Source organism: Oryzias latipes, chromosome 8 (genome assembly GCF_002234675.1).
Source record: "Oryzias latipes chromosome 8, ASM223467v1".
Taxonomy (NCBI): domain Eukaryota; kingdom Metazoa; phylum Chordata; class Actinopteri; order Beloniformes; family Adrianichthyidae; genus Oryzias; species Oryzias latipes.
In genome coordinates this window covers 18,968,424-18,989,192 of record NC_019866.2, presented here as the reverse complement: position 1 = coordinate 18,989,192, position 20,769 = coordinate 18,968,424, and the positions used below count along the sequence as shown (strand labels likewise).

The 20,769-nt window shown below is 44.2% G+C and overlaps 2 protein-coding genes and 2 long non-coding RNA genes across 5 annotated transcripts; 2 read left to right on the top strand and 2 right to left on the bottom strand.

The window, feature by feature from the left end:
- The first annotated feature begins 391 nt into the window (after nucleotides 1-391).
- LOC101170346 (carbohydrate sulfotransferase 12) lies at nucleotides 392-10,874 on the top strand. 2 transcript variants are annotated; one of them, XM_023957731.1, is made up of 5 exons: nucleotides 392-492; nucleotides 4,896-5,559; nucleotides 5,726-5,878; nucleotides 6,796-6,975; nucleotides 9,171-10,874. In XM_023957731.1, the coding sequence occupies exons 2-5, from the start codon at nucleotides 5,194-5,196 to the stop codon at nucleotides 9,717-9,719; spliced, it is 1,248 nt and encodes a 415-aa protein (XP_023813499.1). In that variant the 5' UTR covers nucleotides 392-492; nucleotides 4,896-5,193; the 3' UTR covers nucleotides 9,720-10,874. The 2 variants fall into 2 exon arrangements, with proteins under 2 accessions (XP_023813499.1, XP_023813498.1); XM_023957730.1 differs by having other exon boundaries at nucleotides 414-850.
- Nucleotides 10,875-12,372: 1,498 nt separating this feature from the next.
- Nucleotides 12,373-15,656, bottom strand: LOC101166136 (complement C1q tumor necrosis factor-related protein 1). The gene is made up of 3 exons (XM_023957732.1): nucleotides 15,384-15,656; nucleotides 15,201-15,318; nucleotides 12,373-14,705 (listed from the first exon to the last, which is right to left on the bottom strand). The coding sequence occupies exons 1-3, from the start codon at nucleotides 15,504-15,506 to the stop codon at nucleotides 14,164-14,166; spliced, it is 783 nt and encodes a 260-aa protein (XP_023813500.1). The 5' UTR covers nucleotides 15,507-15,656; the 3' UTR covers nucleotides 12,373-14,163.
- On the top strand, nucleotides 14,715-15,382 carry LOC111947785. The gene is made up of 2 exons (XR_002873713.1): nucleotides 14,715-15,102; nucleotides 15,189-15,382. It is a non-coding gene; the product is annotated as an uncharacterized LOC111947785 (long non-coding RNA).
- A 4,362-nt stretch (nucleotides 15,657-20,018) lies between the features above and the next one.
- LOC110015509 lies at nucleotides 20,019-20,279 on the bottom strand. The gene is made up of 2 exons (XR_002290720.2): nucleotides 20,194-20,279; nucleotides 20,019-20,128 (listed from the first exon to the last, which is right to left on the bottom strand). It is a non-coding gene; the product is annotated as an uncharacterized LOC110015509 (long non-coding RNA).
- Between the last annotated feature and the right edge of the window lie 490 nt (nucleotides 20,280-20,769).

Genomic DNA, 20,769 nt, shown 5'->3' with positions numbered 1-20,769 from the left:
AAGCATTGAAATAAAATCTAGAAATTGGCCACTCACACAAAACTTGTTATTTGAGGTGAAATTACTAATAGAAAGCAGAGTTAATAGAAAATGTAACTCGTTACTTTTCATCTCAGTGTTGATAGATATAATGAAGAGATCAAGAAAACAGCATTTAATGCTGCATTTCTTGCTCTTGCTCTCACTGATAGTGGCATTTGGTTTTGCAGGTAAGCAAAATGAGGCTATAATCAGCACACGGTCTCTGCGGGAGGGGGGCGCTGAAACTGTCTACATAAATCATCTCAGACCGGAGACACGTTATGCTGGAGTTGACCCAGAAAAAGTGAATGTTTTCCTCTCTTCCGAGCTCTCGCTGCAGAGACCTCAGCCACCAATCTCGCGAGATTACGCGCGATCTTTGGAGAGGGGGGAAAAAAAAGAAGAGCGGCTCTCCGAGTCCGCTGCTCTCACAGACAGGTTCAGCTGACGCGGCGCGCATTGGAGACGGAGGTGAGGCTTTTCCGTTCCGTCTTATTAACACCACCTAACGGATCATCTTTACATTCGCGGGTTCTGTCATGTGGCGGCTGCGCGCGCCTCTCCGTGGTCATCGGCTTCAGTTCTGGTGACCAATGTGGCACCAACTCCTATTGAGTTCGCTAACAAATGACAGAAAGCAAAAAAGGCAGCCGGAATTGTGTTGGCGGCTCCATCTCCGGGGGGGTCCGCGGTTGTGAGGCTTTGCCCCCGCTCCCGGCGCCGCTCCCCTGTCAAAGGCCACATTGTGTCCGCTCTCCTGCGGACCGGACCGGACAGCTTGATTTCTCCTCTGGCCTCTCCCGGAGCTTCATCTGCTGCAGACGTGATGGTAAAATAAACTATTCCATTAAGTTCGTTATTTTTGACATTTGACAAAAATCCTGCACAAATGTAAAGACATACATATTTGTATTCAAAGGTGTGACTTGCAGTGGCGCCTCGAAGGGGGGCAATCTCCCTTCTGAAAAAAAAAAAAGTCCACCTTATTTGATCCTTTATATTAAAGAAAACCTTATATAGTTTCCTGTATAATAATACATATAATAAGATATAGATAATATATTTATTTATGTTTTCTTAAATGTATTTACAATATCTATATAAGAATTGTTAAAAAACAATTTAGGACATTTTAATGAATATACTCAGTAGTGCTGTGTGTGTCTATATATTAGGGCTCCAGAAAACTTGCGATATGCGATATGAGTTAATAATAATGCGATAACGATATAATTTGCGGTATATAAACAAATAGCGAAACAACCAAAAACATCATTTCTATTTCATTGCAACAGTTTAAGAATTATGCTCCAAATGACCCTCGTCGACATAGGAGGGGAACATCTAACATAAAAGGGCTCCACCTGATTGGTCAACAGCGTTAAAGGGTCTATCCGATTGGTCAAATGCATAAAGGGATTTATTTGATTCGTTAAATAATTCAAGCTGCCATAAGATTGTTGAGGCACATTTAAGGCAACCATTTATTGCACTTTTTTCTGTCTTTTGCATTATGCTTAATGCACAGCCTGATTTTGCGATAACGATAAATTTGCGGTATATTGTGCAAGCCTTATATATATGTGTGTGTGTGTGTTTGTGTGTGTGGGTGTGTGTGTGTGTAGCTTTTTTATAGTCAATGAAATAATCTTGAACAGAAAAACAATCAAAAAATACATATTATGGTATACCTCTTGTACTTAACCCATACTACCTTTAGGGGGAAATAAATGCACATTCTATCCAAAAGCCATAGAAGAAAAAAATAAGTGGTACTAGAAACAAGCCAATACCCATCAAATCACTTAATTTTCCTAATTAAGTTGAGAAAAACAGGTTTTTTTTTTACTTTTAATTTATGCGACAAACTCTGTTTGTTTTCCATGGAAAGTTACTAAAATAGTTAAATAACCTAAACCCCTTTTCAAAAGAGTGCTGCTCGTTTCTAAAATACTTTTTTGAGGGCTTTGACTTCCTGCTCCAATATAGTTTTATTTATGGGCTGATGTTTATTTTTATGATTTGTAAAAAAAATGGGTTTTTGCTGAGAAGGAAATTCTTAAATGTGTGTTTCTCAGATTTCAGATGAGTGTGCTGAGCTGTGTGTGTGTGTGGGGGGGGGGGTTAGGTGGCACCACCACACCTTTGGTGTGTCTCTGAATAGACCTGCCCCCACCTATCCCTGATGAAGATGACCTATAGGTGCCATAGGCCAGTGTTTTTCAACCTGAATAAATCGCAAGGCACACCAGCAACCAAAAGCAAAAGTCTAGTCTGTATTGAAGCACAGTCCTTTAATGATCTCTCATGTATTTTATTGTAAAAAGCTGGAAGTTGCAGCTGTTTTTCCTAAAAGTTGCAATAAAAGTTACGATAGTTTTCAGTAATAATTTCCAGCTAAATGAGTTAAAAGCAGCTGTTTCAGTTAGAAAGATGACTTGGACCAAACACTGGTATCTCCGGCTGTTCAGAATTCATTTGTCCTCCAACACGAACCTTGAGAACTAAACTGTATATCTGCTGTCGTCGAGAAGAACTGTTCGATTTTTGTGTTTGGTGTTTTTCATGAATGTTAACAGTGGCGCAGTCAGAGACGTTGTCACATGAACCCAATGCATCATGGGAGATGTAGTGAAAACCGGTGGTGCTAAAGCCAGACCGGCTCACGTCTTTAAGTTGAATTATTTTATATATTTTTTTACACTGTCTGACATCGGCTCCTGTGGGAAGCTACACCACTAAACACGATTGTCAGCTGTTATTTTTGTTGTAACTGAAAGACTTTGAGCCATGTCGGCACCAGGAAATGGGGACGTAACCACTTCTTATTGGTTAGGCTGATGAAGTTTTGATAAAGCCTCCAAGCATGATTGGTGGAGACAGTTTAAGGGGTCGGACTTTCCCAAAAACAGCGTTGTCAGCTAAAGTTGCAGCTGAATTGCGTTTCAGTCATTTTTATCATTGCCTTGAATAGAAATCAAATAAACACAAAGAAAAAGTTTTTATGAACATTCATATTCCAAAATACTCTGTATTACACCGGTTCCTTTTTGGATGAACACAGAGCTGATATCCAGGCGATGGTAAATGTTTTTAGACTAGTGAAAGTGAGTAACTTCTCACGGCACACCTGACCGTCTCCCACGGCAAAGGAGCTATTGACTGAAAATACGATCTGGACAGACTGACCCCTCCCCTTCACGTTCCAAACAGGAAGTACCCGCTGGCTCCAAGAAGGCAAAATCCCATAGACGTCTATAGAGAGATAAACAGCCATTACTCTGTCATTGTTTTCATCAGAATACCCATTCTCACTCTGATACATTTTTCTTAAAAATTTCTTGCTAATCCTGTTTTTTTCATGCTATTTTTTCTTTATTGCAAGTTATTCAATGTATAAACTGACCAATCAGATGTCTCAGTCAAAGCATGTGGTTTCTGGTGGCCCCCACCTCGAACGTTTAATTGATTCTCTTGAGCCAGGGGTGTGGACTTTAAACAAGCTTACTTCTGACAGTAGTTGCCCTACAAACGTTGACCCAGACCGACTTGGACCAACACCAGTCGACTGGCTCTAATGGCGGTTCCCGTATTGGTGAAAAACGGACTGTATTGGCTTAATTTCACTGAGCTTAGGCGTTTTCTGTGGGGGACGTAACAACCGGCTGGGTCCAGTTCTCTAAATACGGTCTATGCACAGAACACTGGTTGAAAAACACTGCTATAGGCAACCTGGAGATTTCTGCTTTCATGAAAAAAGGCCAATTTATTTGAATTGAATATTACTTTTTTCAATATCTTTATGACCCTGTGATACTGTCATAAATATATTAGATTCATAATTTAATTATTAACATAATCACATGTTAAGCAGACAGAAAATCCAGGAAATCAAATGTGATGTACGTTTTTCTTCAGGAACTTGCAGAATGGACTGTTTTAAACAAGCAGGACTTCTGCCGTTCTATTAAACACATATTACTTTAAAGTGTAGTCCAGCTGGAGTATAATGAAATGCACACAGGGAGGAACCCACGAGCGTCTCAGAGCTGCCTCAAGCCTTCCAAGTACTTCAGTAAATGCTGTTTGACTCGATTTCTGGCAGAGAAACTCTTCGCTTTTTCCCAGTGATGACGAACCCGATATGAAGCAGGAGAGCAATTAATCTGTTCGTGTGCAGACAGGAAGAGGAGCAGCCTGCTGACTTTTCAGGGTGTTTTCCATGTCAATGACTCTCTCTTTGCTGCAGGAATAGGCAAAACAACACAAGTGCTCAAATACAAAATGTAAAATTTTAAGTTCAATTTTCTTTATATGTGTCCTCTATCATAAGAAAAATCCTACAAGAACATGTTAAAAACACACTTTTTATCAGAGTGGGTCTTTAATCTAAGCATTTTACTCACCCAGACAGTTTTTAACAGCTTTTTTTTATACACAGACAATCCCAGCAATAATAAGTAGGTGTGTAACATTTTAAACTGGCTGTAGTTCAAATCCATCCTTTATACGAAGTGGCTTTTACTATCTCAGGAGTGCTCTGTGTTGATGCAGTGTTCCATAACTCAGCATTGGGCTTGTTGTGTGCTGAGCCCCTTAACGTTGAGATATTTCACGGCCATTCGTGATTTAACTGCTTGGAGACTAGAAGTAAGTCAACTCTGGAAAAAAAAAAAATCTTCGAGGTTATAAATTTGGCCCTAGAGAAGTGTCCTGCTGACTTTTTCCACCCCAGCAGAAGTTCTTCTTTTGGGTCAGTGGGGTTAACACACACACAAAAATGCATTCATGTAATAATAAATGTTAAAGACTAAATACATTTTTCACCTGATCTGAGGTGCGATACAAACCAAGTGTCCTCTGTGTGTGTGCAGGTTTGAAGTCCAGGTGGGAGCTTTGTGAAGACCGCCTTGTTCAGGTCCTGCGGTAAACGGGCTGCATGATACATCTGAGCCTTATATAGACTTATCTTGTATCTACTTCATGGTACGATGGAGCTCCTGGACCTTGCCTCTGTTTCCATGGTAACCCTGTAGCAAAAGATCCGAGCCTGTTGTCCTGGCAGCCACATGAAGAAAAGTTTCAATTTGTTGCCATGACAGTGCTGTGGAGACGCCTCGTAAAGTCGTAAACTCGTTGCTATGGTGATTCTGTAGCAAGCAAACCGTCACCATGGGAACGTCTAGGATGTTTCGCTTCTTTGTGATCTTGGGATCAGCTTTCATGATCCTCCTGATCATCATCTATTGGGATGACGTGAGCGCGCCCCATCAGTATCTGCACACTCCAGTATCTCCAGGCCCTAAGGTCGCACATCCGCCCCCCAAACCAAGGCCCCACACTTCCCGGACCCCATCCTTTCTATCCGACATTGATGCTTTTGTCAACCAGTTCCTGGAGCCAGGCACTGGGGAGCCCACTGACACCGCTCCGGCTGACACAAGCAACCAATCCGAGAAGGCGGAGGAGCGCTACATCCCGCGGAGGGAGTGGAAGATTCACCTGAGTCCAGTCGCAGCAGAGCTTCGAGAGAGACAGGTGAACTTGATTCATCCCTGTGTAAATGATTACTGTTGACCAGCTTGATATTTAGTTCTTAAAAACATAGATTTTAGTTACTGAAGGCAGAATCTGACTCGGTACATGTGAAAGTTTTAAATGCAGTTGCTAATAAAATGTTTTAAACTGTAAAAAAAAAAAACAGGAGCAGAGACGGAGGCTGCTACAAGAAGTGTGTGCTAACGAGAGCGTGGCGTTTCCTGGCAAAAACCGTTCATTTGATGAAATCCCCAACAAGGAGCTAGATCACCTGATTGTGGATGACAGGCATGGCATCATCTACTGCTACGTTCCAAAGGTAGGACACCTTTACTGCTGTACGACTAATGCTACAGTCACAAATTTAACTGCCCCCACGCCGTAGGGAGGTTCGGCTGAATCTTCAAGATTTCATGCCGCAGACCGATTTTAAATTTTTAATTTTTTTTAAATTGTTGGTGTGGTCATGAAGGACCAACCATGCCTCCCAAGAAACCAGCAATGGCAAAGACCCAGCACCTAAGAAAAGGAAGGTCATCAGATGAAGAGCATCAATGCATTAATGCCGTTCCCCCATTTAAATGCAGTACCCACGTTGACCAGGATTGGCAGGTTGACGTCTGGTCATCGCTGGGCCCTTGGCCCATCTCGACAGCCCTCGTCGAGTGCCCCTCGCTGCTACCATCCAATTTCTAAAAATTGGACGATGACAATGGGATGGGGGCTGGAGGGGGCAATCTGAAATTGGTTGATCATCAGATGATTTTGGGGACCTTGGAGACCCTCCAATCAGACAATTATAACCTTGCTGCCTTCCTGCCACCCGCCTGTCACTGGACTGCCACCACGTGACCTCGTAATATTCCCAGGCGGCTACTGACCGATGGCAAAAAGATCGTCTGCTCTCCATAAAATGTTACCTTTCTCTTAAAAACCTCAGCGGCCACCGAGGCGTGTAAAAATGCGACTGCCGCCTCCCGATTACAAATACTGCCACCTGCCAAATTTGCTGAAAAACATGCATTTAGGTTGCAGCACATTGGCATTCTGGGAAATGTGACCATAGTCTTTGGATTAGCTGTGAATACTTTGTTTGCATTGAAAAATATAGCAAAAAATACCATCACAAATTTTTTTTTCTTCTAACAATTTGACTTTTAAACTTGTTTAAAAACATAAATATTTGGAGGCAGGTGCAATACAAAAATGTTTGGTTCCCTTTATGAAAAACTCCAGGTGGCGTGCAGCAACTGGAAACGCATCATGATAGTCCTCAGCGAGAGCCTGTTGACAGACGGCGTTCCTCAGAGAGACCCGTTGGCGATTCCCAGGGAGCTGGTGCACAACAGCAGCATGCACTTCACCTTCAACAAGTTCTGGAAACGTTACGCCAAGCTCGCACGCCACCTCATGAAGGTCCGTAGATGTTTGTTTGTCAAATGTGTTTTTTGGTCATTTTTGTGACACAAAGCTCTCCTGTTTATTCCACTTTCATTGCCGTGTGAGATTTTCATTTCTTAAATCCAACATAAATATTGATTCAGTACATCATGCTGCAGATAATAGTTTTAATTTTTACTCAAAACCTATAATGAGAAAAATTCTTTCAGACAGCAGAAAATTATTTCGCTAAAAATACCTCATTTTGCTTTTGTAGAAATATACACAAAGAATGTGGTAAAGAAGAGTTTGCCTCAACTTAATGGTGTCTTCATATGGAATGACTTAATGGGTTTTTGTGTTTACATGTAACAAAACAAACAATTATAAAAAATACACAGGTGTATTTTTGGGGAGTTTTATTGATTTAATTTGCAAAATTTGTTTTAAACAAAAGTCTCCTAAACTGGAGATGTTGCAGTTCAGCTCATAACCACTAGGATGTTCAGGAGCAAGTCGGTTTCTACTCACTTGGATTTCAAAATAAGAGAAACATCTCATGTTAGATGTTTGAGATAAATGCAGGGAAGCAGATTGACATGTTTTGGGCATGTTGAGAGGAAAAACACTGATGATGATGGTTAAAGGACGATGAGGTTGGAGCTGCCTGGAAAGAAGCCTAAGGGAAAAGCAAAGAGGAGGATCATAGATGAAATAAAGGAGGACATGAGGATGCACAAGAGAGAGCTTGGAACCAGAAAACGGAGAGTTAATAACATCTCAGCAAAGATAATGTAATTTCTTTTCATGCTGACAAAACCTTAGCTATAAGAAGTTTAAAAGTGTTGCTGACTTGAACGACTTGAAGCTCCAATTTGAGCTTCAGCAGCTCAAGTAGGAAGAGAGTGACGATGGAAATCCAGGGACAAAGAAGACTGAAGTTCAGACATGAAAATCCAAAAGGGGAGGCATGCAAACCGAAAGCCTGTGATCCTGAGGCAGAACTGGGACAACCCTGAGGCGGGCAGACCGAATAGTAAACGGGGACAGAAACTGGTGAAAAAGAGACAATCAGAAGCTCTAAATGCTGGAACGTGAGCTAAAGCACAGGAAGCTGGCAGAGAAGGTGAGAAAAAGAAATAGAAAGCCTACCACAGATCACCACAGATGTGACCCCTGAAAGGAGTAGCTGAAAGACAATGAAGAAAGTAGAAATAAACATGAATGTTGATGATTGACATCCACAGACAACCTTGACATTTAAAAAAAATTTTGTTTAGGACCCACTCCAATTATCTTTTGAGCTATCCTAAAAGTGTTCCCAGTGGTCTTTTAATTATGATTATTAATTATTTAATTATGATTTTTAACCAAAATTAACAAACCTGTGTTGCTTTTTAGGACATAGTTTCTGCAGAGTGGCAGGAGTTTATTAGAAAATTGCTTCTGAGTCGTGGTGTCGATGTGAAGCAACCCCACCAACCTTTTCCTCCGCTTTGCTGAGAGCTCGGAGCAGGGAGCTTCCACCCAGCATTTTTTCTACGTCACAAATATGTTCTTTTTCTGACAGCAGGTTTTCGCCTGCTCCTGATTCACAACAATCTAAATCAGGAAATAGTCAGAAATGCTATTTTAAGCTGAATTTTCTTTGTATATGTCCTCCATCATCAGAAAAATACCAATAGAAAAACACCAAATACAGCCTTTTCATTGGAGTGGATCTTTAAAGCAATAAGACATCTTGATTCTAGTAGAAATGTTCCCTGACAAATGTTGCTGAGGGGTGCGGTTTTTGATTGAAGTTAGTTTGGGCTGCACAGTTTTCATGTAGCTCTGCGTCTTCGCTCCGTCCGGGTTGAAGAATATCGCATTGTCTGCTTTTGTCTGAAGCAGAGGAGTCCATATGTGGATTTTTACTTCAACATCTTCGCGCATTCTCTTTGTTTGTTTGTGAAAAACTTGTTTGCATGATAATATTAATGTGCATTTGTGTGTTAACCATAACAGTGCAGGAAATTAGAGGATTATCTTAAAGACAGCAGCTTCTGAAACGCTTAAAAAACTGACATTTCAAACCTGATGTGACCACTTTGATTAATTAGATAAAAGTCTGTCACTGCTTTCCCTTATTGGCTGTTTTTCAGACTTTTTTAAACTATAATGTAAAACATCTCATTTAAATTGTTACAGTTGGATGTAATTTTTCCAAATCTGTTCTTTGTTTTTTGAAGGTGAAGCTGAAGAAGTACACCAAGTTCCTGTTCGTGCGGGACCCCTTTGTACGTCTTATCTCTGCCTACAGGAATAAATTCGAGATGCCCAATGAGGACTTCTACCGCCGCTTTGGGCAGGTGATGCTGCGTCGCTACGGCAACCAGCCCACTCCCCCTGCCTCCGTGGACCAGGCGTTCTCTCTGGGCATCCACCCGTCATTCTCCCACTTCATCCAGTACCTCCTGGATCCTCAGACGGAGACGGCCATGCCTTTTAACGAACACTGGCGCCAAGTCTACCGGCTCTGTCACCCGTGCCAAATCCAGTACGACTTTGTGGGCCATTTGGAGACGGCGGAGGAGGACGCCGAGCACCTCCTGCGCCTGCTGCGAGTAGACGATGTGGTGGAGTTCCCCACCTCCAGCAGGAACCTGACATCCAGCAGCTGGGAGTCAGACTGGTTCAGCATGGTTCCTGCGGAGACCCGGAGAGAACTCTACAAGCTCTACGAGCCGGACTTCAGGCTCTTTGGCTACGACAGGCCGGACTCCCTCCTCAACGAGTGAAATCCAGACTTTTTTGTAGGAATCCTTCCACACTTTCAGCCACAGAAAACATGCTGACAATGCTTTGTCACAAAAGCAGAAGCACACCAATTAGGGCAAACGTGTTCCTGAAGACGGACCTTCAGTGGGATCACATGTCATGGTCATAGAATGTTGATGGCACAAGACGGCTTTTACCTCTCTTCTTGCACAGAAACAGGAAGTGCGGACAGTCAGACCAAACCACCAACATAGATTAGCTTGCAGATGTAGTTGAACTGTTATTACTAGATGTCAGATAATGTATTTCATATTGTTAAGTGCAATGTTCTTAGCATGAAAACGACATTATTTTTGCCCAGATTGGAAGACCATGTTTACACTCACCTAAGACCAAAATACTTCTTTATTTATTTGATTTTTTTGATTTTATGTTGAATAGATTTGATGCATTTGTCTACTTTCAGAGCCACAATGTAGCCTCTGCATAAAGAAGCACAGCAGCTCCTGCAGGCAGCACAAAAGGCTGAGGACCTGGATTTACCTCAGCGTGGGTTCCACAAGCTAACCTGAAGCCTTTGGGTTTCGACATCTAAATCTTTAAAGGGAATCTTGCAAAGCGCATATTTACTGACCATGCATCACTCCAGAAGATTTGAGCTGATTTTTATTTAGCATTTAGTAAAGGGGACTGCAGGAATTTGAACCGCTGAGGACAGTGCCTTTGGTTGCAAAAGTTTACACAGCGATAAAATTACAAGTATTTTTATAGTTCTTCATTATTACTATTTGACACATTGAGATGTTTGTTGGAGGTGCTAGGAGGACATTTCTTTGGGACCAATATGAAACTGAGCAGAACTCCATGTGACCTACACTTGATGTATGTTTTGTGCTCCGTGAACGTTTATAATGAGCCATTGTCCGCTAACATACGTGCTCTACGCCTCCTCATTGGTGGACATGATGTTTGTGTCATCTCTAGGTCTTTGGCTTCTTCAGTTTTGGATCGCGGAGGAGCATTCCGGTCGATCCGCACCTCCTCATTGTTTGTGTGAGCATCCACATTTGTTTTTGCTGTTTTTCTGTGCCAACAGAGTCCAAACGGAAGCAGATTTCTTATTGTGACAACTGAGAATAAAACCTTTGTACATGCTGCTGGTGCAGAGCGGAGAATCCTGAGTCTTCATTCAGATGCAACCTGTTGCCGTGGCAACAGCCTCTCATAAAAGAATAGTCCCTCCAACTGTTTGACCTCATCCCAAGTGTGCACAAGCGCATACATGAAAACATTTGCAATTGTTTTAAATAACATGTATTGAAGAGTAAATATGGGTCATAAAAGATTAACGTGTTTCTGCAAATGATTTTTGTTGACACGGTGAGAAGAAAATCTTTAAATTTTGTGATCATAAAAGGAACAAATTGCATCAAAGAGAACTAAGAAACCACAGTTTCCTAACAGCCCACATTATTCAATCAGGTCTTTGTGTAGAAGGATAGGTTTTTTTATGTGTGCTGAGCTCTCCTCTGTGTAGTGACCTTAAGATGGCAGTGTGGTCTTGTTAACCAGTCTGCTCAAAATAATGCTGTCCTTCCACTGTTGCCAAACAACATGAATCAGTTTGCTTTCCCACAAGAAAACAGCCATCATCACGTGTATCACGGATACATGAATACAAATGTTATTGTTTCAAGGATATTCAACATTTGAAAACTGTTAGAACCACAATAAAAAAGTGGATTTATGCAGACATTCAAATTTCATTCCTTTATGTAGAAATTATAACATTCTTAAAGACTTCCTGCTCTATATACTCCTGCTTTAAAAATGAAATACAATCATTGGAGTATTATAGAGAAGTGTATTAATACAAAAACATAAGACTTTCATAGATGGAGATTCAGGGCCCACTGTTTAAGATTTCAGTTGTTTAATTTTACATAAGTTGGGGTTCCAGCTTAAAAAAAGGATTTCAGAAAATTAGAAAACTGTGTAGAAATCTGCCCAAATTTTACAGGACATGAATTGTTTCAAACTGAGTTTCACTAACTAATCATCTGCTAAACTCAAGGCACTTGCACATGTTCCTCTAGATGTTGTTAAATAGGTTCAGTTAGGCCGTGCTGAAGATCATCAGATGCTGCGCTGAAAACACAGACTATTCTTATTTACATTGATAGAATTGTTCATCAACAAATCCACACGTTAACTATGTTGTCTTCATGGATTTTTTGTTATTTTTTTCTTTTCTTTTCTTCCTAGTCTCATCTCCTATACCGCTTACAATTTCCCTTCACGGAATCTATTAATTACAACTCCCAACAAAAAGGAGTTGCTGCTTTAATCAATAAAAATGTTAAGTTTACGCATAAGAATACAGTTACTGGCCCACAAGGCAGATTTGTAATAATTAACAAATTAGCTCATTATCAGATTTCTGTTGGGAGGTGGGGTGTCTTTTGGTTGGGGGGATATCGGGGGGGGGGGGCAGCTTGGGGGACAGGACCTTAGAGGTTTGATGAGTTGGGGTTTGTACTGAGACCATCAGGCCAGCCTTGATTGGTCAACTGCCTCAGTGCCTGACCAGACCTCTTGCTGGGGCAGTGCATGGGGGCAGGGGCCTGGGACTGCCCCTGGGACCGGCTCCTTCTTGGCTCGTCTTTCTTTGTGTTGGGTTGGGGTTAGGGGCTGGGAATGAAATGGGCGCCACCCACAAGAAGCAAAAGACAGGGCCTCAGAAATCCAGTTGTCTGACTTCCGGGTAGGAAGTGAGGTGTAAAAATAACTCGTTTCATAAAAAAATCGTTTTTTAGTGTGCCAAAAGTATCATATTACCACATACAGTACAGACCAAGAGTTTGGACACACCTTCTCACTCAAATAAATAGGAAAGTATGTCCAAACTTTTTGTCTGTACTGTATATGGATGTAGTTTAAGAAAAGCATGATGTAGGCCCTTTCATATTATCCTTAATATGTTTTCTTTTTATGGTTCTGTGCTGATGCAAGTGAAAACTGAAAGTTTAACATAACAATTATACAATCTTCATAAAATATTGTCAACTAAAGGAAAATGCTATCATAAATGTATACAGTGAAGCTGTAATAGTGGCTGTATGCCCTGCTCTCCAACATGTGATGCTGGAAATAAAAAGCTTTTCCAACTGGCCTCGTGTTTAAAAATACTTCAAAACAATTTAGTAGATTATGTTTTCACCATTTTGCTGAATTTTATTCAATTTTTCAAAGCCAGACTGGATTAATTCCTGAGCTGTTGATTTAAAAGCTTCACGTAAAAAGAATCCATCAAAAAACGAATGCATGCTAACAATTTATCACTTAATCGTTTCTCTTTTCAGAATAACTTTTGTAAAGTTAAAGAGGTAAATTATTGGCATGTTTCTTATAGTGTTTATTTAATTTGAAAATCCGGAGACTAACATGTGTCAATGTTACTTTATTTTTTTATGTTTACTGTTTCCAACTGGAACATTAGATTTTCTCAACTTTCTGTTGTCCTAGGAAGTACCTGTAAATAATAAAGGAAGGAAGAAAAACCAATGGATGAATGAAAACACATTATAAAAAAACATAAAATGCGTCATTAGAAATTTAAAACGACAATACAGTGGTTAAAAAGTGCTTCAAGACCTTTGAATACATGGCATTTTGTAAAAAAAAAAGAAACCTAACAGTCAAATATGGTGCTGGTAGTTTGATGGTGCTAAGCTGCTTTAGTACCTGGTTTTACTGTTACTGATGGAACCAAAACTTTTGCATACTTTGGGGGAAAAATCTTTGTTTTGCCCCATGACCTTAGGGTCTGCAGTATTTGGGTTACACAGGAAGATCATTTTAAAAACCCATCAGCAGGTCTGTTCACTGTCTGGATTTAACTGTGGTTTAGACTTAAATGTGCTGGGAAACCCCAAATCTGGCTTCAGACAAGGTGACAGTCTAACTGACTGGTTTCACATTTTTTATAGTCAAAAATGAAATAAGAAATAGAAGGGTTGTCACTTTGATGCCGAGAAACAGGTGGATTAATCGTTAAATTATGTCAAAACTGCCCTTCCTGTTTGTTCTTGTTATATTTTGTGTGAATTTCAAACAAATGTATTCATCCGAGTCATTTAAATGACTCAGAATATGCTAAAAAAAATTGCAAAGCAAAAATTCTTTTAGCCACATATGAACAATCTTTGTGATTTTGAAACCTTAGTTGGCACCAGGTTAGCTGTTTCTGCATGTTTCCCATCTTTGTTTGTAACCTCAACTCTTTGCAGATGACTGTGGTTTCATGTTTACTCACATCTGGAGTTTGGTGCAGGAGAAAAGTCTGGTGACAGTGTACAGAGTTTATTTTTTCATTTTTTTGTTTTATCTGGGGTTGTTTCATTTTTGTGATCATGACCAAAGGACGGTGTATATTCATTTTTTGGAAGGTGTTCTTTCTTCCTCTTATTTAGGTGTAACAAGGTATCCGCTGAAGGTGATGTAGACGTCCACGTCGTCGCTGTAGATGGCGTTCTCCCGCTCCCTCTTGTACAGACGGAGCCAAACCTCATCCCTCAGTTCCAGCTCCAGCATCAGGCTCTGACTCTGCATGATGGAGCGGTCGCTGGGCTGGGCGTACACGATGGCCCGCTCTGTGTCGTTGTGCATGATGTGCAGGTATGTCTCTTTGAAGTTCCATGTGTGGATGTTGACGTTGAAGAAGTAGATCCCCGGGATGTGGCAGAGGAATTTGCCCTCGAACATGTCGAAGTGTTCGTGGAGGTTCACGAAGACTGTGTCAAAGATCACTGTCTGGTAGGCGTCCTGGGTGTGAAGGGATTTGCGACGGCCAACAGAGAAAGCGGAGTACTGGACCTTGCAGGGTTCTCCAGGAAGACCTGCCTGACCCTTACTGCCCTGTGGACCAGTAGGTCCTATGGACCCTGGGGAACCCTGTTCCCCACCTTTGCCTGGTGTTCCTCTGTCACCACGATCTCCTTTGTCACCTGAGTAATATAAGAGCACAAAATATTAAAGAACAGTAACTTCTGTCATCATCTCTCTAAATATGACAGGAAATCACAGAAAAAGAAGCACAATGTATAAAAAGTGTCAAAATAAAGGCGACTTTCTCTTTGAACAGATAGTTTATGTTGTAACATTGAGAATATTAATGATAAATTTAAACTGTTTCTGATTGGCCGAGCACAATCTGCATTCTCCTGAGAACTAACAATATTAACCTCACCACTATACAGCACCATCTGTCACGGTGCCCCCGGCCGGGTCCTCCTCATCAGCTCCACCTGATGCCTCCAGCTGCGCCTCCTCATCCTCATCAGCCAGCAGACTCTTAAGGAGACCACGGACCTGTAACCGACGCTAGTTCGTTGTACTCCTATGGTGCATCTCCTGGCCTCTCATAGATTCTGGCCCTTGCCTGTCTCTTGCTTACCACTAAACTGCTTTTGTCTCCACATTCATTCCAGGACCTCGCTTACCGGAGGAGCATACCTGATCACGGGTCACCTCTCGCCGTCTCGCTCGGACGTTCTCCAACCCCAGTCTCGGATCACGCGGTTGCTGCCAACAATACCCTCCAACCACTCCTTGGACAATCTGGAAGGATACTGGAGCTCAAGTCCATCCTGACCTTTTCTAATTAAAAACCTCATTATTCTCACCTCACTGCCTGCCGAGCCTCCTTCCGGGTTCCAGCACCTGAGTCGACCACGCTTGCTAATCATGACAGAACGAACTAGCCATTCCTCCGACTCAGCTGACCCGGAGGGACTCCGCCTTGCCATCGCTCAACAAGGTATGTTGCTCAGTCGTCAGTCTGATGCCCTCTCACAAATGTCCGCTGCTCAACAGGAGTTATTCCGCCGCCTGGACAGCATCACGCACACCCTAGCCGGATTTTCGGCCCAAGCTTCTAGCCCCATCGCCGCTTCGGATGACATCACCACCGTCACTTCCGTCTCCCCGGAGGAAAACATCCGGTCGCAGCCGGAACCTTTTCACGGTGACGTAGAAGCATGCGGTTGTTTCCTATTACAGTGCCGACTGCTCTTTCAACAAGCACCCCGGTATTATCATTCAGATCAGAGCAAGATTTCCTTAGTTGTCAATTCCCTCCGCAGCAAAGCTCTTCAGTGGGCCCAGGCCTTTTTGGCCACCCATCCACTCTCACATCTCCCCTTTGACCGCTTCATAGGTGAATTTCAACTAGTTTTTGACCAACCACGCAAACAGGAGGAAGCGACCCGGCGGTTACTCAGCCTTAAGCAGCGTAACCGTCCGGTGAGCGACCACATTATAGACTTCCGGATTTTGGCGGTTGAAGCGGGCTGGCCGGACATTGCCCTCAAGGGTGTTTTCTATCAATCCCTGAATGACAAAATCAAAGATCACTTATGTACCCAACCCGAAGCGGATACTTTTGAGGAACTTGTGACCGCCGCGCTCCGCTCTGACATACGGCTCCGTGAGCGCCAGGCAGAACGGAGTTTAACCACACGCCGGCCTTCCTCTGACGTTCCTCACCGTTCCTTTCAGGTTCACCATCCTACGACCGCTGGCGCTGACGCCTCTAGCAGCTTCACTGACGAACCCATGCAGATAGGACATTCGAAACTCTCTCCTGCTGAAAGGCATAAACGCCGCAACGAGGGATTATGTTTTTATTGCGGAGATGCCAGCCACACTGTTTCACATTGTCCCATCCGTTTAAACTCCCGAACCCCTCGCTAAGCGACAGGTCGCGAGGGGACCTGTCGGAAAAGACCACAGAGCCTTTCCTGTTCATGCCTGTCAAGTTTTCATGTCTGAATCATGTCCATGAATGTAATGCCTTAATTGACTCTGGAGCTGAACACAGCCTCATAGACTCTAATCTCGTTCGTCAACTTCAACTACCGGTTGAAGCTCTAATCACTCCCGTTAAGGCTGCCGGTTTGGGGGGTAAATTACTCTCAAAAATCACTCAACGTACGGAACCTATTCAGCTGATTTCGTCCGGTAATCACCGCGAGTACCATCAGTTCTTTATTACCGACTCTCCTCAAACCCCGGTTATCTTAGGGTTTTCCTGGTTGCGCCAACATAATCCCCAAATAGACTGGTCTAAATCCCGGGTAGTTAACTGGAGTACCTTCTGCATGGCTAATTGTTTACATTCTGCTCTTCCCACCTCAGGCGCTGCCAAATTCCCAGAACAGGAGGATGTTGACTTGTCTAAGGTTCCATCCTGTTATCATGACCTCAAGACCGTGTTCAGTAAGTCTAAGGCCTGTGCTTTACCACCTCATAGGCCTTATGACTGCGCCATTGAACTCCTCAGTGGAGCCCCCCTTCCCAAGGGTAGGTTATTTAATCTGTCTGGACCTGAGAAACTCTCCATGGAGAGTTACATTCAGGAGGCGCTCTCTCTCGGTCACATCCGCCCTTCCACGTCTCCTGTTGGAGCGGGATTTTTCTTCGTTGAGAAAAAGGATAAGACCCTCAGACCCTGTATTGACTACCGAGAGCTAAACCAAATAACGGTAAAGGATAAATACTCTCTTCCCCTTATTTCTTCCGTCTTCGACTCCGTCCAGGTAGCCAACATTTTCACGAAACTAGATCTGCGTAACGCATACCATCTCGTTAGGGTTCGAGAGGGGGACGAGTGGAAAACCGCCTTTAATACCCCTCTCGGACACTATGAATACTTAGTCATGCCCTTTGGTCTCACCAACGCCCCTGCCATCTTTCAACGGCTCGTAAACGACGTCCTGCGGGACTTTCTTAACCGCTTCGTCTTCATCTATCTGGATGATATCCTCATCTACTCCAATAACCCAGTTGAACATCGTCATCACGTCCGGCTTGTCCTCGAGCGTTTATTGGAGAACAAGCTTTTTGTTAAATCCGAAAAATGCGAGTTCCATGTCGATTCTGTAGCGTTTTTAGGTTACATTCTCGAGGCTGGCCAAATCAAACCAGACCCTTCAAAACTACGAGCCGTGTCTGAGTGGGAAGTTCCCCAGTCTCGCAAAAAACTACAACAGTTTCTGGGTTTCGCCAACTTTTATAGGAGATTCATAAGAAATTATAGTAGCATCGCAGCCCCACTCACTCAGCTTACCTCCATCAAGGTTCCCTATGTTTGGAACAACGCTGCTGACTCTGCCTTCCATGAACTTAAAGTACTGTTTACTTCAGCCCCCATCCTCATACAACCTGATCCTCACAAGCAATTTATTGTTGAAGTAGACGCCTCGGACTCTGGGGTAGGGGCTGTGTTATCCCAGCGTGAATCACCTTCCGGCAAACTCAAACCCTGTGCTTTTTTTTCAAGAAAACTCAATCCTGCTGAGCGTAATTACGACGTCGGCAACCGGGAGCTACTGGCCATCAAGCTGGCACTGGAGGAATGGAGACATTGGTTGGAGGGGGCAGAACAACAGTTTATTGTGTGGACTGACCACAAGAACCTGGCCTACCTCCGTTCAGCCAAGAGACTCAACTCCAGACAGGCCCGTTGGTGTCTGTTTTTCGACAGGTTTAATTTTACCATCACCTATCGTCCAGGCAGCAAAAACGGCAAACCCGATGCCCTGTCCCGAAAATACAGCACCACCGACGGATCTGCTACACCACCCATTATTCCGGACTCTCTATTTGTGGGCAACCTCACGTGGGACATAGAAGCGAGAGTGCAACAGGCCCAAGGTGAGAAACCCGATAATACTAACTGCCCGCCTGGTACCCTGTTTGTACCCGATAGGCTCAGGTCTGATGTCATCACCTGGGGCCATTCGTCTAAGATCGCTTGCCACGGTGGGGTTCGCCGCACCCTCATGCTCCTTAAACGCCGTTTCTTCTGGCCTTCCATGGAAAGCGACGTACGCGAATACGTCTCTGCCTGTACCACCTGTGCCAGGGCCAAGTCATCCAACTCACCTCCTGCTGGTCATCTCCATCCTCTGTCTACGCCCAGCCGACCCTGGTCACACATCGCCGTTGATTTTGTCACTGGACTGCCTCCTTCTCATGGTTACACGGTCATTTTTACCATCATTGATCGTTTTTCTAAATCTGCTCATTTCATTCCCCTCTCTCAACTGCCCACAGCCACCGAAACAGCCCAGATCCTGATTAATTTTGTTTTCCGTCATCATGGCATACCATCCGACATCGTGTCTGACCGGGGTCCACAGTTCACGTCCCAGGTCTGGAAGGCCTTTTGCTCCGCCCTCGGGGCCTCCGTCAGCCTCTCGTCGGGGTATCATCCCCAATCTAACGGCCAGGCCGAAAGGGCCAATCAAGAACTTGAGGCTTCCCTACGCTGCCTGGTGGCCCAGAATCAAGGGGATTGGTCGGATTACCTCGTATGGGTGGAATACGCTCACAACAACCATCCTTCGGCAGCGACGGGTATGTCACCTTTCGAGGCATCGTTGGGTTACTCACCACCCTTGTTCCCTACCCAGGAGCTCGATCTGGCGGTGCCCTCCGTGCAGTTCCATCTCCAGCGCTGCCAGGAGGTTTGGCACCAGGCTCGGACTGCTCTCCTGCGTTCCAAAGAGAGTAACTGCCAGATCGCGAATCGTCACCGAGTGGTGAGTCCCTCTTACCAGCCAGGGCAACAGGTGTGGCTCTCTTCTAGGAACATTCCTCTCCAGGCAACCTCTCGTAAATTGGCTCCCCGCTACATCGGGCCTTTTCCCATCGACCGTGTAATCAACCCCAACTGTGTCCGCCTCAAGTTACCTGCTGCCCTCAAAATCCATCCTTCATTTCATGTGTCCCAAGTCAAGCCTGTCCACCAAAGCTCCCTTTGCCCGCCGTCCGCTTCCCCTCCACCCGCCCGGCTCATCGATGGCGCCCCGGCCTACACCGCCAGCCGGGTCTTGGACGTTCGGCGCCGGGGTCGTGGATACCAGTACCTGGTGGACTGGGAGGGTTATGGCCCGGAGGAGCGGTCGTGGGTCCCGCGCTCCTTCATCTTGGATCCCTCCCTCGTTGACGACTTCTTCCGGGCCAACCCCGATCGCCGCCCTGTTCCGCCTGGAGGCGGTCGTTGGAGGGGGGGTACTGTCACGGTGCCCCCGGCCGGGTCCTCCTCATCAGCTCCACCTGATGCCTCCAGCTGCGCCTCCTCATCAGCCAGCAGACTCTTAAGGAGACCACGGACCTGTAACCGACGCTAGTTCGTTGTACTCCTATGGTGCATCTCCTGGCCTCTCATAGATTCTGGCCCTTGCCTGTCTCTTGCTTACCACTAAACTGCTTTTGTCTCCACATTCATTCCAGGACCTCGCTTACCGGAGGAGCATACCTGATCACGGGTCACCTCTCGCCGTCTCGCTCGGACGTTCTCCAACCCCAGTCTCGGATCACGCGGTTGCTGCCAACAATACCCTCCAACCACTCCTTGGACAATCTGGAAGGATACTGGAGCTCAAGTCCATCCTGACCTTTTCTAATTAAAAACCTCATTATTCTCACCTCACTGCCTGCCGAGCCTCCTTCCGGGTTCCAGCACCTGAGTCGACCACGCTTGCTAATCATGACACCATCCTTGCAGCATGAGATGGTGCATTGTCATGAATAGGATTTTGCTACGGAAAGCACAATTCTTATTTTTGTACAACAGAAGAAAGTGTCAAAATCTCCACACACATTTAAGAGGTCATTTTCACGCCTGAAGCTGTCTTCCCATGATTCCTGCCCAAAACATTCAATTTAGATTTTCAATTTCGATATGACTACACCACCTCCTTTCTGGAGCCTAGTTGGGACACGATGGCCATCCACCCACGGGACAATCCAGGGTTGCACGGCGTTCATCAGCGAACAAGACTGTTTGAAAATGAGTCTTCATGTATGTGTCGGGCCACTGCAGCCGTATCTGCTTGAGAGTGTTGTTTAGTGGTGGCTGAATAAAAGGTGTATGTAGGACTCCAAGCCTCTGTGTGGAGGATCCTACACCTGGATTGTTGGTGAGACTACAGGGACACCAGCAGCTTCAAATATGTGCTTGTTACTTTATAATGGTATTTTAGCAGCCGCTTTCTTAATCTG

Excerpts from the sequence above, each read along its gene's own strand:
- LOC101170346 (XM_023957731.1), top strand. The coding sequence starts at position 5,194 with ATGGGAACGTCTAGGATGTTTCGCTTCTTTGTGATCTTGGGATCAGCT. Across the intron at positions 5,879-6,795 it reads TCTACTGCTACGTTCCAAAG|GTGGCGTGCAGCAACTGGAA; the intron begins GTAGGACACCTT and ends GAAAAACTCCAG. Across the intron at positions 6,976-9,170 it reads TCGCACGCCACCTCATGAAG|GTGAAGCTGAAGAAGTACAC; the intron begins GTCCGTAGATGT and ends TGTTTTTTGAAG.
- LOC101166136 (XM_023957732.1), bottom strand. The coding sequence starts at position 15,506 with ATGGCAAGGCGGAGTCCCTCCGGGTCAGCTGAGTCGGAGGAATGGCTA. Across the intron at positions 15,319-15,383 it reads GAGGCTCGGCAGGCAGTGAG|ATTGTCCAAGGAGTGGTTGG; the intron begins GTGAGAATAATG and ends GTATCCTTCCAG. Across the intron at positions 14,706-15,200 it reads TGATCAGGTATGCTCCTCCG|GTGACAAAGGAGATCGTGGT; the intron begins GTAAGCGAGGTC and ends TATATTACTCAG.